The sequence below is a fragment of the Ochlerotatus camptorhynchus genome, unplaced genomic scaffold (assembly GCF_037179485.1).
Source record: "Ochlerotatus camptorhynchus isolate MF236.1 unplaced genomic scaffold, CSIRO-AGI_Acam_v1.1 ptg000213l, whole genome shotgun sequence".
Taxonomy (NCBI): Eukaryota; Metazoa; Arthropoda; class Insecta; order Diptera; family Culicidae; genus Ochlerotatus; species Ochlerotatus camptorhynchus.
The window spans coordinates 6,651,722-6,670,209 of record NW_027040703.1 but is presented as its reverse complement, the minus strand read 5'-3'; the positions used below and the strand labels follow the sequence as shown (position 1 = coordinate 6,670,209).

Below are 18,488 nucleotides of genomic sequence, written 5' to 3'. Positions count from 1 at the left end.
CAAAAACTTTTTATTTTATTATTTTTAGTTGAAAGATCATTTAATTTTACAAAACATATAAAAAAAATTAGCAATGTCGAAGGAGTCGTTCGGAGATACAATTTGGATTCCTTGTTTTATGTGTGTTAAAAATTGTATCTCCAAAACGACTCTTCCAACATCACTATTTTTTTTTTATATGTTATGTTAAATTAAATGATCTTTCAATTAAAAATATTAAAATAAAAAGTTGCTGAAGACCTTAGCAGTGAAAATGAAAAAGCATTTGTTACGTATTTTTCATACAAAATCAAATATTTTTATATTTTCATATTTTCTCCTTAAACTAAATAAAAAAATATTTTAGTTGAGAGGTCAACCATAAACATCGGTCCAGCGGTTCAGAAGTTATGAATTATTGAAAAATGCATTTTCGAAAAAAAAAAATGTTTTTTCGGACCACCCCAACACAGAAATGTTTACCCTAATGGCGGAATAAAAAAAATACAAGTTCAATACTTTTTGATAAGGACGAGCAATACCAACTTTCACGGAATTCTGACCACTCACTACAACTTTTTCATATAGTATTGCTGAATATATATATTTTCAGCATCGAGATGACGTCTAAAGACCATAAATCGATTCCCGACGCCATCTTGAAATCCAAGATGGTGGTTTCCAGTTTCAGAAAAAAGTGGAAAATACCGTGGTCTCCCGGTAATCTGAACGGCACTTCACTTGATTCCGCGTTCCGTTCCACAATGTTCCATTTCACTTACCTCCATTCCGTGTGCTGAATGACGTTCGAGCAGTTTTTAGTTAGCGGGGTTCAAATTAAAACGTGTGCAGATTAAAAACGGTCAGATTATCGGGGGTCCACGGTACTATCCAATATCCTTCCATATGGGTATTTTCGGAATTCGGGTGGCGACTAGAAACCAGAAATCGATGTCCGACGCCATTTTAAAACCCAAGATGGTGGCTTCTGGTTTTAAAAAAGTAGGAAATACTGACAAATACCTTTCAATATGGTTGTTTTTAGAATCGGGGTGCTGTATAGAAACCGAAAATTGATGTCCGACGCCATTTTAAAATACAAGATGGTGGCTTCCGGATTCAGAAAAAATGGAAACAACTGACAAATACTCTTTAATATGGCTATTTTCGGAATCGGAATGACGTCTAGCAAGTGGATATCGATGTCCAACGCAATTTTGAAATCCAAAATGGTGGCTTCCGGTTTCAGAAAAAGTGAGAAATTCTGTCAAATACCCCTCACAATTTATATATTCGTAATCGAAATGACGTCCAAAGACCGTAAATAGATGTCCGGTGCCATATTGAAATCCAAGATGGTGGCTTCCTGTTCCAGAAAAAGTGGGAATTATTCTCGAATACCCTTTAATATGTGTATTTTAAGAATCAGACAGCTGAATAGAGACCTCGATGTCCGAAACCATTTTGAAATCCAAGATGGCAGATTACGGTTTAAAAAAAAAGTGGGAAATACTGTCAAATACTCTTAAATATGGTTATTTTTGGAATCGGGATGACATCTAGAGACCAGAGATCGATGTCCGAGCCAATTATGAAATCCAAGATGTGGTGGCAGCAAATTGTAGGGTATTTGATAATTTTTCTTAAATCAATGGCTGCCATCTTGAATTCAAAAATGGCATCAGACATCGATTTTCTGCACAGAAAAAAAAAATCTGAATTTTAACTATCGCATAAAATCTCCCTTCGTTTAATTTGAGCTATACTTGGCATAAACAGCGAAATCATTTACAAGCTTGCATACAACATTGCTAATTTATGCGATATTGCGCTTTAATTTACACAACATGTGGTGTAAACTTACGCAAAATCTAGTGTTAATTTTATGTGCGCTATATCTCGCAGAAATTTACATGAATTTTCAAACGGTGTGGGTCTTCGCGTCGTACCTGTTCCGAGAGAACCCATATTGTAGGGTATTTTACAGTTTTTCCGAATCTTAGAGCTGCCATCTTGGATTCAAAATAGCGTTGGACATTAATTTTCGGCACCTAAACGTCGTCCCCTTTCCGAGAATATCCATATTGTAGGGTATTTGATAGTTTTTTTTTTATTTAAATCAATGGCCATCATCCAAATTTGGATTCTAAAATGGCGTCAGACATCGATTTTTGGGATGTAACATGAATCAATGGCCACCATCTTGGATTCTAAAATGGTGTTGGACACCGATTTTTGGCATCTACACGTCGGTCCCGTTCCGAAAATACCTTTTATTGTAGGGTATTTGACAGTTTTCTGGAACCAATGGCTGCCAGCTTGGATTAAAAAATGACGTTGGACATCGATTTTCGGCATCTACACGGTGAAATGTCCTTCGGCGAAATGACCTATTTGGCAAAATTACTCGTTCGAAAAAAACGGCACATTTTTTTTTGGCGAAATGTCTTGCTCCCGGTACGTTTCATTTGATGATTGTGTTGTCCAAGAAACATGAGTCACAAAATGTTTCTGTACACACAAACATAGGCGTAGCCGGGAGGGGACCCCTAAACTCAGCAATACAAAGGCTTTCGGTGAAATGGCATTCGGCCAAATTTTCCATAGTATTTTTTTTCGCCCCTCCCTAGCTCGAAACCTGGCTACGCCCTTGCACAAACACGTGTACGATCAAACAGAAATGGAGTGAAAATCGATATTGCGCTGTGTTAGAAGAACGTCATTCAATAGAGCCAGCTCAAGAATGCATTCAACAGCGCCAGCTGGGAAGCCATCGCCAAAGCCCCTGTGCATGATTATGAGGAGTTATTTCCAGAACAGGGTGCTGGTCTACGAGACAGACATGGGACAGAGATCATTTAGGATCACTTTGGGAGTTCCACAAGGTTCCATTCTTGGTCCAACGCTTTGGAATGGGATGTACAAAGGCGTGCTGAATACATCTTCTAATGCTTCTACATAGCTTCCATGTGAATGTCTAGTTCTGCTTCAGGGACAATACAGCTTAGATATATTTGAAAATAACATCAAATTGGGGAAATGACGGCTTCGGCATGACAGACTATTTTCGGCAACCCAAATTGAAACACTATTTTCACTGGATTTTCTTACGAAAACACTTCGCTGAATGCATGCAAACGATTCTTTATGCTTTCAGCTTCAATTTGACTAATTTTTACCACTGAGAAAAAGCAATCTAGCAGGGTTTTCTTGAAATGAAACACACGCACTACAAATTTTAGCTGATTTCGAGTTGCCGATAATAGAACAGCAGGTTTACATGCAGTTCAAATGGAACGGTTGCCGAAGAAAAACTGGTGGCTGACAATACTCGCTCTCACTAGAGAAGATTGGAGCTTTGTAAAAGCGTTTCGAAACAGTTTTTGACAATTCTTTCGACTGAAATTGTTAGAGCAGCTGGCAGTAAAAGATTGTAAACAAACCAATACTGCATATGTGTGCGTTCCATAGAGAAAAAGGCTATAGAAAGAAGGTCGCTGCTTAGGTTGCCGAGAATACGTAAATTCCCCTAGTTGAAAATATCCACGAAAATATTTAAGTATTTTCAAAAGCTAATTCATGTCCAAGATAGAGCTTTTTATGCTGGACAATGTTTGTTCTACGGATATTGTTGTTATTTAAGTCTATATTTTGATATATTAAGCAAAGGTGTCCTGCCCCCTGACTTCACTACTGTCCTTCTCCTGGGGTTTCGTTATACGTCACAGTTGCTCTCGTTTCGCCATCACGTTACCGGCTTTGAAACAACTTGATCATAAGCGGTGTGTTGTGATAAGAAGGGATGGATGGTCTAAAGGAGACTATTTTTGCTTGCTCTGCAGAAGATCGTGGGTTCAATCCCAAGCTCCTACACACTATAGATTCGTTAGGGGTGCATCTATTTATTTCATTCTACTTTTATTCGGCACTTTTTCCATTGAAATTACGTATCATAAATCTGTTCTATTATCGGAAACATGAACTACGTACGTATGTTTAATACCCAGATTTTTTAATGCGCCTAAAAAAAGTTAAAACAGTAAATCAGACACTACGTAATTATGTAGACTCATTTACTGAAAGGTTGAGGATTGACAATCTAGAGCTATTTATTTTGGTCTCAGCCTTCCGAACAACATCCATAACAATAAATTTAATTTTTGAATTGTGTCATTACGAATAACCAGCTCATAAATGAAAACCAGTTTTCGATGGCATCTGTAAACAAAATATCATCGTTTATAATTATTGCAATAATCCAATACGTTCGCCAGTATTTCCTCCATCAGCAAATATAATCATTTCACTTTATCCTGAGGCCCACCTACATCTTGATATTCCACTCAGGTGGGGTCGTACGTAACGAACATTGCTCTTAATTTCCCAGAAAGAGAATCTACTCAGTTTGACCTTTACGTGTTTTGCTGCTCCGTCCGAAAAGTTGTTATTTTTGTTGATGAATTTTCCCGTAAGCTCCATACTTACGAGGTAAAGGTCTTATCTGCCTCGCTTTCTCTCGCCTGCAGCGGAGCATATCAATGACTTGGCGAGTCGTTGCTATCGGTGGTCATCGATCTTTGATCCCTGTTTGGTCACTGGTCCCGATAACTCGATTTTGATAGAAAATTAATGAACATTCAATGTTTCACTCGTGCCCGATCTGGGCAAAAGATTGTACCGGGTAAGGTGCTTCCGAGTAGAGGGGGGATGTAGAGAAAAAAAATAAGATACGAGGCAACGAACGGACGAGGATTTGCTATGATGAGGAGCTGATTCATTGCACTCCGGGGGATAAATTTCCCGGTCTGAGTGTTCAAAGGTGAACCTGAACGAAGACCGGTGTTTCAATATGCTACTGACATGGACCTCTAAGTAGATTGGATTTGAAATTTAGGATTCGATGACGAGTTCTAAATCAAGAATTCGTAAATTTGAAAGGCCATTTCCTTACCATAGGAATGTTGAAAAGGGCTCAACTCGAATTTCAGAATTGGAACAGAAGAGATTGCTCTCGTTGATAATCATGCACTACGGAATCAAAGGAAGCTCATCCCAAATTAGAAGAAGCAATGCCGGGGGATGGATGAGGTCAATTTCCAGCATCATCCAACCCGGACTGGCGAAATCGAGAGCAAGTCATTACAGATTAATAGACAACCGTTCGTTCTGTGAACAAGTCGAGTCTGGATAAGGATAGACAGCCACTAAGAACGTCCTTTCTGATAGGGACTTGAGAAGTTGAAACTTTACACTTGGGTGGAGAGGGGTCGGCCGAATGATAAGAAAAGTTGATTCGTCCATCGCCTGAAGGGATGAAATGTTATAAATTTTAGATTGTCGAATTTTCTGCTCGAGCTACCAATTTAAATTAAAATTCTTTTTACAGTCGTTGGTTCTATGTCCTCTTGTTCTGGACGGACTGGATGGCACCTTCCAGTAGAAACGGATGTCTTTTCCGGATAGGCAACTGAGCACTAGTTGTGGACGTTTTAAAGGGATAAATTTGTGTTAATTATTTACGCTCGGTTGCCGTAGTGCTTTTGAGTAGAATAATTATCAATAATTGAGGATCAATTTTAGATCCTTCTTGTTGCTGTGACGAAAAGGGTTTTTCAGTTGATTGCCAAAAAATAATCGAAATCAACACCCGACTCACAGGCATGCTTGACATGCCAGTTGTACACACCAACTGCTGATTTGTTAATAACTTTTCACTCAGTTGTTGAAATTTAGTTTTCTTTAAAGTAATTGATAGAATCATAGTTTACTGTAGACATGCAACGAGTAGATAAATCTTATTATTTGAATCAACACCAATGAATTTTTACACTTAAAGTCCGAGATGTGCTGAGAGCATTTCTCACTTCATTTTTGCAACGCAAAATCAAATACAGTTTATTAGTATAATTAAAATCTCCTTTTTTTACTTACCTATAAAAAGCTTAAACTCTATTCTATCTACTGCTTCAAACAGAACTATGTTTCGTCAACTCTGTGCAAAGTAATTAGCAAATGAGCCGTTCGTGAGCAAAACTGTGTATGCCAAGCATGCTCACAGGCCTAGGAATCTGTTGCCAGAATTATTTGGCTAAAAAGATGTATGAGTATGATCAATCTATCCCATTTCAACAAACTCCAGACTAACCACCATTCCTCCCAACCCCCATTGCAGTCTACCGTTCCCAATCGATTGACTCGCAGCGCAGCAGTGGCGTAGACGATGGGCGATCGTCGTCCGCTCAGCACTCACAGCATCACCGTTCATCCCGTGCGAGTTCACTTAAGCGATCAGGATACATAGGAAACGACGGAACCGCTTCCATTGGCTCCCGCAAGAGCAATCGTAGCGATGGGGAGGATGAGGACTCACTGCGTCAATTGCTTATCGAGTAAGTACCATTCCCCAATAATCCTTCATGTTACCCTAACTGTCAGAGCGAATCATATTGAGACAAAGCAAAACTGCATCCCTTATTCAGCGGACAAACGTTCATCAAATTGATTAACATTTCCGATCGTGACCGCCCCTCATCCTGTTTGAATGTTGTGTTTGTGTTGTCAACTCAATCAGCCACCCTTTCCCTCTCTGTCAGCAATCATTACCACCATACCACATCATCAAGGTTCGGATTTGATCGAACAGACGCGTAAAACAAGCAAACATCCATTCCCTTTTCCAGAATGCTGCTCTTTGAACGATTTTCATTAAAATTTTCCAATTTTATTGATTTACACCTTTCTTCTTGCAACCAATCTGTCTGCCACTATCGTTATTATAGGTTATTATAATTGTGGTTGTTGTTACTGCCTTTATTGATATGTTAGTGCCAACCATCATCATCACCTTCATTGTCTGTCCCACATTTTAACGATATTCATTTTGCTGTATTCTCAATGTTTGCGTGTTAATGTCCGATGGCTTGAAAAGCTGCGTTTGACGTTTCTGCGCTTAAGATTTTTTTACTGGTAGAGCAAATTGGAAAGTGTTATCAAAATTTACAAACCTATCGTAAGCGCTTGAAATCTGCGTTCGTCGCGTGAATTTCCAGGCTTTTGATGACAGATGAGAGCTGTGTTTCCCGAAGAAAAAGTATTCTAGTTAGCTGTAAAATGACTCATCGTATCTCGGTCTGACAGGGAGAAGTATTGTTGGTAGCTGTTTCAAAGCGACACATATCATATGCGTTCTTGTTAAACTTCACATTCCTAAATATTCAAAACCAGTTGAATAAAAAGTGTTTTCAGCTTAACCGTTCTTTAAGCAAAATATTGACATAGTTTAAGGTTGACTAAAACCGGCGCCGGTGGTGTAGTGGTAAGCGTGATTACCTCTCACCCCAGCAGGCCTGGGTTCAATCCCAGTCTGCGCCGCCGGGATGTTCTGAGGCATAACATCTCTGATCACGCCTTCCTTCGGATGGGAAGTAAAGCCGTTGGTCCCCGGTTCATGAGTTGATGGGTCGATAGGTAGGGTCCAGGTGTGAGAGCTGTCTTCCTGGCACGTCGGTAGCATTGATGCTCAGCACGGAAAACAAGATCGACGGAAAAAAACAAACCAGAGGAAAAAAAAAAAGGTTGACTAAAAGCCACATAAAGTAATCAAAAGGACTTGCATGCGAATTAATCATTTTGTCAAGCTTCTGCATTCATGTTCCATCAAATGTCACTGCTGTTGTTTGCGGTGACATCTATCAAAAAGTACTCATAATCTGGTTTACGTTAATTGTTCACAGAGGACACTGCAGTGCAAAACATGTCTGGTACCTCTATATATGCATTTAGATTAACATCCGAAGTCCCTCCTTTTTTACATATTCTGCACACAAAATAGCTCACCCCTCATAGGAATTCCCGCCGATTTTTATGTATGGGGCGGGGCAAAAAGCATCTTTTGTGCTGATTATGTAAAAAAGGAGGGACTTCAAATGTTAATCTAAATATATATAGAGGTACCAGTAGTGATGTCCGATTACTACTCGATTAGTCGAGCTAATCGATTATCTGTCAAAATACTCGATTAATTTTTTAATCGATTATTCAATGCCTCGATTATCTGCTAATCGATTATTTGGCATCGATAATTGCACGATTATTTAAATTTTCATCGGAAGTAGGAGTTGAATTTGTTTTAGTGAATATAGACCACCAAGCCAACAGAGCATCGATTAAACTATGTTCCATCCCAACTTGAAGTTCAGAACGTCTATTCTCTAAAGCAGATCAGACAATGAACCATTTAGGCTATTTTTCACACAGATGGCACTGTCTCATTGGTAGTAAGTAATAAAAATCCCCATATAGAAATTTGTATAAGTGAAAATAATACGCATTTTATGCATAGTAAAGTAAAGTAAAAAGAAGTTTACGGCATCCAATAGAAATAATTCATAGACTTTATCTGGGAATTTTGTTGAACAAGCTAGAATTAAATAAAAAAACCCAAATTGATCCACCGGGCAGGTGAATAGAACCTTTGTTACCCAGTATTATCTCGTTTTTGATATTATCCATAGATATATGTACGAGCCAGCCCTAATGGATATTTTTTATTGGTCTCAGTTTCTGCACTGCTCAAGTACTGCAAACAAAACAGCAATTGTTAGTTTGAATTGGAGTCCAAAACATAAATCATAGCCTAATGACTTTTTACTTAATCTTCTTTATTGTGCTCTACATACTTTAAGCACAATCTTATTATATACAATCTTATTATATTACAACAATATTTAACGAACCAATAAAGTTAAATAATCAATCAGCCCAATTCTCTTCATTGATTTCTCTTTCACGAATAACCCGACTGCAAATGAATTTCCCATTCAGTGTGTTGATTCAGGTGCAAGCTAACTATAGTCGCTATATTTATAGTCTGGTGGATAGAATTTCGATATATCAAAGAGCGGAACCAATTCAATATATTGTAGACCAACAATTGAAATGGTACTATCAAGTTTTATAAACAAAACTTTGATTATGCTTTCATCATCGGATAGGGGAAATTTGAGTTAGTTTGCGTAGGCGAGGCTTAAGTCACGAGAAAACGGCTTCCGGAGTTTTGGTCGTAATAGCTGATGTGCCTTTTTCTGTTGTTGGACAGCTTAATTGGTCAAACGACTATTTGACAGCTCAATTGGTTCCCGAAATTCTCTCCACCAAGCTATGAATATAGCGACTATACAGCTAACATCATCTTATGTTGAACTGTACTGTGAGTTTAGCGAGAAATTCGTTTATGTTGCCGTGGTAAATCAAAGAGAGAGGCCGAGGATAGGACCTTTTTCAATATTCCGCAAGAATACAGAATAAAATTCGAAAACATGTTGCACCATAGCCTGCGGCACTTCCAACAGCTACTCTAACGGGACTGATCGGTCAGAGTTTCCAATTTTGTTTCACGATGTAGCAGTTCCAATAGCGATTTTTAAAAATGAGTGTGATGTATAGACCAAGGTTTAAAGCGCCAATTACCCCCCGGAAAAACTCGCTGCACACGGCCAACGAGATCAACCCAAATTTGATTTTACTTTACTCATAAATCACAAAAAGTTTTTTCCAGAATACCAGAAAATGATAACACTAAAGATTGGATTTTCTCGGTATTGGTACTACTACTAGACTGTGTAAAATGTTCGTAAATTTTCCTCATTTTCCAGCAGATTATTGAGGTTTTTATTAAGGTTGATCTCATCGGTCGTGCACAAATTTAAAGGGACAACATCTGACTGGTCTTATAGAGCTTCTCGACGTCTACTCGGTGCACACTACTGTACCATTTAAGTCCAACGAGTGCGAGCAAGAGGGAAACACATTAGTGGGAAAATACACCATCGATTCATACATGTGTGATAAATAGAGAAAGACGATTAAGCATCGAAAAGGTCTATTGGAATACGTAGGGTAGGATGGTTCAAATCGCACCCCTGGGGTAAAATGCCCCTGCGCTGTTTTTCATATCTTTCCCATTGTCAATTCGTGAATTTAAAAATCAGCATTGCTAGTTCAGTGCTTGAACTAACATTCTGGCACGATATTTCCAAAATTAGTAATAGATAAGCAACGAAAAACTGCACGGGGCCATTTTAATCCAGGGGTGCATTATGGGCTATTCTCCCCTACATTCCACGATTTTGCGTCCGATTTCTTCTTCTGATCATAACGCCCAAACTAAACATAAAGCCTTCTTCTGACTGGAAAAAAAAAACAGGGGACATGCACGTATCAACCATATTGATCGAATAAGCCATCTCCAAAAAATCTTGCTTAGATTAAATTGGGAATCGATTGGGCTTTATAGATTGGGAATGTTTTATACAGGTGAGATAGCGTGTGTGTCAGATCGTCAGGAAGTCAGATCGAGAAAAAATTCAATAGCGATCAATGGCGCAATGGGGCCTATCGAACGAGATATCAACCATATTGATCGCATGAGCCATCTCGAAAAAAGCTTGCCTAGATGAAACGCGTCCACAGACGCACATGCAGACATCAGCAAATTTCACCTTGCTGGGTCGATTTTTCATATTCAATTTGATTCTACGATGTCGTAATTAAACTGTCGAGCCAGATCGCGCCGAGTTCTATCGATTGAGAATGTTTTACACAGGTGAGATAGCTTGTGTGGATGGCTATCGGGAGCAGACGGCAGGACGTGTGAAAATCGATTCTAATACCTATGTTACGCTAGTAACAAAGGTAAAAATTAAAGGGTTGTGTCGTATACATTACCGCAGTATAACGTAGAACCACACAAAATTGATATCTTTCTTCTTCTTCTTATTCTTCTTCTTCTTCTTATTCTTCTTCGCTTTTCAAGCTTATTGCGCATGGCATATTAGCTTATTGCGTGCTCTCAACTTAGTGTTCTAAATGCACTTCCACAGTTATTAATTGAGAGCTTTCGATGCCTGTACCATTTTTGCATTGGTATAATTGTGTGGCAAGTCCAATCATACTTCTATGCCCAGGGAAGTCGAGACATTTTCCAACCCGAAAAATTCCTAGACCAGACCGGGAATCGAACCTAGCCACCTCCAGCATGGTCTTGCTTTGTAGCTGCGCCTTTACCGACTGAGCTAAGGAAGGATGTATGTCATGCATTTTTGACTATTACACTTTATCTTAAATTTTTCAAGTATTTCAATGTGTCGGTTATGGTTCACTTTTTATTCCTTGATTTGTTTTCCGTGTTGAGCACCAATGCTACCGACGCACAGTGGCACGAATATGAATAAAGACGGTCAAAAATATTTTCTACCCTTTTTCGACGTTTTAGAGACTGGGTGCATTGGGAGAAGTTGCTCAAAATTATAACTCGCATTTTTTGAAATACACACCTGAATAATCTTTAAGCTAGTATTACACATCCAAATTCTAACTTTTTCCAGTTACGAGATAATGGTTCCATGTCTTGGACAAAGTTGCAGAGCAGTTGATTTCATGAACATTTGCTAAATACACCAAATTTCTACATCATAACTCTGTAGAGCTATAATAGATTTTCTTTTAAGACTACCTTAAAATTGGTTTTTTAAGTTAATTAGTGCTTTTTTCAAATTTGATCAATTTATCATGTTCTAAGAAATTGTTGGCATCACTAAAATATACAACTTTGCTGAATACACCAATGCTTTTCATTGACATCAATGTGATATACAGCCCATCAAGCGTTTTAGTGACGTCATATTCAACAGCTCGAAAAGAGGGTGGGCGGGCCCTGGCGGGGTCTAAAACTGGTTGTATTTTGAAGATTACCTTATAAAATAGTACTTCTGAAAATTTCAGCGTTGGGTACTGAGGGGTACCTAGCCAAATCTTGATTCGAAAATGTCAATATTATATACAGCCCATCGGACGGTTTTGTGACACCATATTGAACGGCCCGAAAAGATGGTAGGCGGTCCCTGGCAGGATTTAAAACCGATTGAATTTCGAAGATTACATTATAAAACAGTACTCCTGAAAAGTTCAGTGCTGGGTTTCCAGGTGTATCTAGTCAAATCTCGAGTCGAAATAGTCAATGTTATATGTACCCCATCATGCGTTTTTGTGGCGTCAGGCGGGCCCTGATGTAGTCGAAAACTGATTGTATTTGGAAGATCACCTTATAAAATAGTACTCCTAAAAATTTGAGCGTTGGGTACCGAGGGGTACCTAGTCAAATCTCGTTTATATATATTTAGTACAAGTTATAAACCAATGTGTGCTACGAGTGTGCTACTTACTTATGATAAAATTTACAACTATATAAAAAATGCATTATCTTGAAATGTAATCAATGGGTTTGTTCATCAACTGCATATTCTGAACTTTGATACTTTGAGTATGCCAATATTGGAAAAAATATGGTTTAATTACTCCTTACCTGACTATCTTCGATAATATTTGACATGACGATTTCCATGAATCTGCTCCGCCCACACTTTAAACAATTCCATCCGACAAAGATTGAATGAATTCATTTAGAACCACAACTGTTCGTGAAAAAAATCACACCTAGATAATTAAACAACCTCTATCGCTCTTTGCTATCGCCAAAACGTCAAGCGCAAAATAGTCATCTGCAGCAGTGTTCAGCGATGTGCACGCGGAAGTTTCAAACATCTGTTGTGAAGTCACGTTCCATGTTCTGAAAAGAGGTTGGGGTGGGTAGGTCCAAAGTTGGAACCCTTTAGAACCGTAGTCAAAATTTTATCATTTATTCTAGTTTTCTTGAAAGTTATACCGATATTTTAGTCCATATTGTATATAATAAAGGGCAAAGAATATACCAATATTATTAGCTTGCATTATAATATTTCCAACTATCAACATATGAGTATCAATATTGCAATGAATGTACATATCAATGTAGGTACACTGAAGAACAAACACATTAAAAACAAACCCATTAAATACATCTCCAGATTAAGCTTAATAATTTAAATAATTTGCAAGTTCAAACATGTGTAGGTTAAAATCATTGATTCATAGCTCAATACCCAATGCTGAACTTTTCAGGAGTACTGTTTTATAATGTAATCTTCGAAATTCAATCGGTTTTAAATCCTGCCAGGGACCGCCTACCATCTTTTCGGGCCGTTCAATATGGTGTCACAAAACCGTCCGATGGGCTGTATATAATATTGACATTTTCGAATCGAGATTTGGCTAGGTACCCCTCAGTACCCAACGCTGAAATTTTCAGAAGTACTATTTTATAAGGTAATCTTCAAAATACAACCAGTTTTAGACCCCGCCAGGGCCCGCCCACCCTCTTTTCGAGCCGTTGAATATGACGTCACTAAAACGCTTGATGGGCTGTATATCACATTGATGTCAATGAAAAGCATTGGTGTATTCAGTAAAGTTGTATATTTTAGTGATGCCAACAATTTCTTAGAACATGATAAATTGATCAAATTTGAAAAAAGCACTAATTAACTTAAAAAACCAATTTTAAGGTAGTCTTAAAAGAAAATCTATTATAGCTCTACAGAGTTATGATGTAGAAATTTGGTGTATTTAGCAAATGTTCATGAAATCAACTGCTCTGCAACTTTGTCCATGACATGGAACCATTATCTCGTAACTGGAAAAAGTTAGAATTTGGATGTGTAATACTAGCTTAAAGATTATTCAGGTGTGTATTTCAAAAGATGCGAGTTATAATTTTGAGCAACTTCTCCCAATACACCCAGTCTCTAAAACGTCGAAAAAGGGTAGAAAATATTTTTGACCGTCTTTATTCATATTCGTGCCACTGTGCGACGCCAGGGAGGCATCTCCCTCACCTGGACCCTACCTATCGACCCATCAACTCATGAACCGGTTTGGCACATTTAAATTTTCTGCGTTTCGGTTTAGTGAAACGGGACCCAAAGCTCATTCTTAATTGTGAAAGGTGATCACGCCTTTAACCGCTGACTTGGTCCTGTTTGTTAAAGAACCAAGTGCCACGCCTTCCGAAGCGGTAATGAGAAAAAGCACGTAGTAAAATTATGTTTATTTCTGTTGATTATGGTAGTACATTGATTTATCATAATAATTGATTAGCCTACCTACCTAACTACGAGTATAACTTAACCTATCGTGCTAGATCACGTATGATCTGATGATTTGATCTCAGACAGGTGTCTCTGAACCTTTCCAGGATGAATACTCTCCGTTCTTCTAATGTCTGAATTCCAGCCAGGAGGTGGATCTCAGAATTTCTAGTCCACTGGGGACTGTGTAGGACCATCCTAAGGATCTTGTTCTGGATCCTTTGGAGTTTAAGGTGATGGCATTTTGCGCAACTCTCCCAGATTGGCATACCGTACTCGATTACAGGAAGGATGATTTGTTTGTAGACAGCAAACTTATTTTTCAGGGACAGGGTTGACTTCCTGTTGATAAGTGGATTCAACGATCTTATCAAGATGTTGCACTTGGTTTTCGTTTTGTCAACGTGCTCCCTGAAAAGAAGCTTGCTGTCTAGTGTTAGCCCGAGGTACACGACCTCTTTGGACCATTCCACCACTGTGCCGTTCAGGCAGATCTTATTATTATCCGACGGGACAAATCTGGGAGATTTAGAGTGTGGAAAGATAATGACCTGGGTCTTTGCCGCGTTGATATGGATCTTCCAGCTGTTGAAGTATTCAGACAGGACGTCCAGGCCTCTCTGAAGTTTGGCAGTCAGAGCTCCGAGGACCCTACCCAAGTAGACGATGGATGTGTCATCTGCAAACAGAGACAACGATCCACCATCAGGGAGAGCCGGCATATCGGAGGTGAACAGGTTGAATAGGATGTGGCCAAGGATGCTTCCTTGTGGAACCCCGGCACCGATGTTGAAAGCATCCGATGTGATGCCATTCAGAGAGACTCGGAACATCCTGTCTGATAGATAGTTGAAGATTGGAAGACCATACTGCTGCAATTTGAACACAAGGCCATCATGCCAGACATTGTCGAAAGCTTTTTCATCGTCCAACAACGCCATGGTAGATGTTTTCGAAACAGACTTGTTCCGTCTGAGAATGTTTGTTACTCGAGTCAGCTGGTCGAGCGACCTTTCCGAAAACTAAACTGTTCCTCGAGTAACAAGTTGTTTTCATCGGCAGATGTTAGGAGCCGGTGGTACACTGCTCTTTCGAACAGTTTTGATAACCCTGAGAGAAGGCTGATTGGTCGATAATTTGAAGGAGAGGTCATACCCATCCGGATCCTTCCCAGGTTTCCGGATGGGTATGACTTGAGCGGACTTCCAACACGAGCTGAAGTAGCCAAGTCTGAGCCACAGATTACAAATCAGTGCCAGATGGTTGTAGAATCTGGAACTCAAGTGTTTGAGTTCCAGTTTCAGGATGTTGTCGAAACCTGGGGCCTTCATTTTTTTAGATGATCTGATATAGGCCAACAGTTCGTCAGCCGTAATCTCGGATTCCTCTGGAAAAATGTTTGGAATCTGAAGAAGATTGGTTGCATTTTCAGCAATCTCAGATTCATGATGGCTGACGATGTTTTGTCTGAGATTATGGGAGCTGACGAAGTGTTGACCTATCGCGGCAGCCTTCTCTTCAGGAGTTATCAGATGAACCACTGGGTCGCCGGGACGATCCAGTGCGGTCAGTGGTGGAATGGGCCTAGGCTTGTTTTTAAGAATTTTTGTAAGTTTCCAGATGGGCTTAGCACAATCTGGGAGAGAGCGGATCTTACTAGCAAAATCGTTATTTCTGAGATCCACCATCCTGGCCTGAATGATCTTTGTTAATCGATTACAATTGGTCTTCAAGTTAGGCAGGCCAGTACGCTTATACTGCCTACGAATGGTGTTACGGATTTTAATGAGATCTTTGGTAGGGCTGTCAAGGTTCAGAGTGTTACTCACCTGTCTGGATACTGGCACGTGTTGTTCCCTGGCCCGGGAGATCGCCTCCTCGATGGTTTGTAGACAGCGGTCAACATCTTCGGAGGTCCCCGGTTGGACATCGTAGTCGATGGTTGTGTCGACGCAGTGTTGATATTGCGCCCAGTTGACTCGATGGTACTTGCGTCGGGAAGCTTCGAATCGGTTAACCGAGGATCCAATTTCGGCCACCACCGGGTAGTGGTCCAAGCTCAGCTCCTGGAATACCACAGGTTGCGACATGTTGTGTCCCATGCTACTTACGAAGATGTCGATGGTCGCATGGACCCCAGACCGACTCAACCGGGTGGGAGAGTCCGGGGCCAAGATGGTATAGTGGCCCTCTTGCCGGTCTTCATTGAGGATGATGCCGTTTCTATTGCTCCTACCGTTGCCCCAAGCGTGGTGTTTTGCGTTCAGATCGCCAGCGATGATAAAGTTCCCGCTCCTCCGGGTGAGTTTGATGATGTCTTTCCGGAGGGCCACTGACGACCCGTCCCTGATGTTGGTTTGCTTGGGGCAGTAGGCCGCGATGATGGTGATTGGACCAAGTGATGTGCTCACCTCCACTCCGATGGCTTCAATTGTTTTCAGCTGGAAGTTTGGTAGCAACCGACAACTGATGTTCCGTCTTGCAGCGATGGCCACTCCTCCACCTCCAGAGCAGGTGCGATCAAGTCTGACGAGTTGGAAGTCGGGAAGGAATACGTTCAGTTCGGGCTTCAAATGCGTCTCGGTGATGATAGCAATGTCGAACTCCTTGGTGTTGAGGAAATCGAGTAGCTATCTATGCTTGTTCGTCAGTGAGCAAGCGTTACAATTTGCAATTTTTATAGCTTCACGGTCCATACTTGTTGACGAGTGACAAGGCAGCATGAAGCTGTTCAGATCGAGTCTTGCAGGTGCGCATGATGATGATGACCTCGGCCACGAGGTGAACGGAGAATCGTCGACAGATTCACCTGAGACAGCACCAGCGTATGATAAACCAGGGGCGGTGGATGAACCTGGAATTGGCTGGGCCGCAGCAGCAGCGAGACGGTGCTAAACTGTCCGACTGTTGGGAACCATTTGGATACTCGCAGGATTGTTGGTTGTTGAGCGGAGCGGGGCTAGGTTCGGAACATGTCGACGGGGCTGGAGAGCTGGGTACTGGACTTCCGTGAGTACAGGAGGCAAACGATGATTACGGAGGCGAACGAGATGGTTGTTGATTGTGGCCTTCCGACGGATATTAATGAACTCCACTCGCTTGGGACATCCACGATTGGAGGCTTGGTGGTTTCCACCGCAGTTGACACACGTTGGCTCGATGTCATCGACTTGCTCACAGGACGCATTTGAGTGAGTTCCAGCACACTTGCCGCAGTTTGTCTTCATGTGGCAGTTTTTGGTGCCATGGCCATATGAGAGGCAGTTCATACACTGCGTTACATCACGATGTTGGGGTTTGTAATGCTCCCAACTGATGATGACCTGAAACAGGTCCGGGATTTTTGATCTCAGAGCCGCAAGACTGGTGGATCTCTTCGTGAAATGCACCAGGAACAACTGATCACGGAAGCTGGTGTTTTGGTTGGGACGCCGGTTCATAAATGTATAAATGATAAAGTTACAAGCGTTCAAAACCTAACACTATTTCACACATATTTTTTGATTTGCACCCCAGCATAGTCGACAAAGACGAAGTTCTACGTCAAAAGTATTTTTCCCATACATTTTTTAACCGCTTTACTACCCCAGAGCGCCAAAAATTTAAAAGAAAAGAAATTCTCTCTCACGAGCTCAATGTCTCACCATGCCATATATTTTGATGACTCTGCAAAACATGTCTGGTACCTCTATATATGCATTTAGATTAACATCCGAAGTCCCTCATTTTTTACATATTCTGCACAAAAGATACTTTTTGCCCCGTACCATTCATAAAAATCGGCGGGAATTCCTGTAAGAGTTGAGCTATTTTGTGTGCAGAATGTGTGAAAAAGGAGAGACTTCGGATGTTAATCTAAATGCATATATAGAGGTACCAGACATGTTTTGCACTGCACTGTCCTCTGTGAACAATTAACGCAAAACAGATTATGCGTAGTTTCCGATAGATGTCACAGCAAACAACAGCAGTGACATCTGATCGAAAATGAATGCAGAAGCCTGACAAAATGGTTAATTACAAAGCTGAGAAACCGTTTGTCTGGTCCTCATCTCAACATGATACTATTCCAATCTGTTGGAGAAGAGGTTTGGTTTGAGTAAGTGTGTTTTTTTTAGACAATGAGATTGCAGTCCAAAGACAAAATTAATTCGTCGTAAAGATGCAAGTTGTCTTTTCTCTCACTATATTTCTAATAAAAATTTTAGTAAGCGTTAAAGAGTAAAAGTGTATTTTATTGAATTGTTACATTTCGAAACAACAATTTGCACATGAATAATCTACCTTCTACCTTCTTAAAGACGATTATTTTCTTAAATTAATATAGTATTACAATTAATCGATTATTTCATGTAGATTAATAATGTAAATAAAAAGAAGTAATCGATTAGTAGGGAAAATCGGACATCACTAGGTACCAGACATGTTTTGTAGTGACAGGTACTCTATTTTGTAATCTGTGAAAGGGAAATCACAATTCGAGTGTCA

At 40.1% G+C, this 18,488-nt stretch overlaps 1 protein-coding gene across 11 annotated transcripts in view; it reads left to right on the top strand.

Moving 5' to 3' along the window:
- Glut1 (Glucose transporter 1) overlaps positions 1 to 18,488 on the top strand; it is a 317,829-nt gene that overhangs the window by 57,842 nt on the left and 241,499 nt on the right. For 10 of the 11 annotated variants that reach the window (XM_065224649.1, XM_065224648.1, XM_065224654.1 and 7 more), the window contains one exon: positions 6,152 to 6,368. The exons of the other annotated variant lie outside the window; for it this stretch is intronic. In XM_065224649.1, the coding sequence (XP_065080721.1) occupies positions 6,152 to 6,368 (217 nt within the window). The remainder of the gene's footprint in view (positions 1 to 6,151; positions 6,369 to 18,488) is intronic. 11 annotated transcript variants of the gene reach the window in all.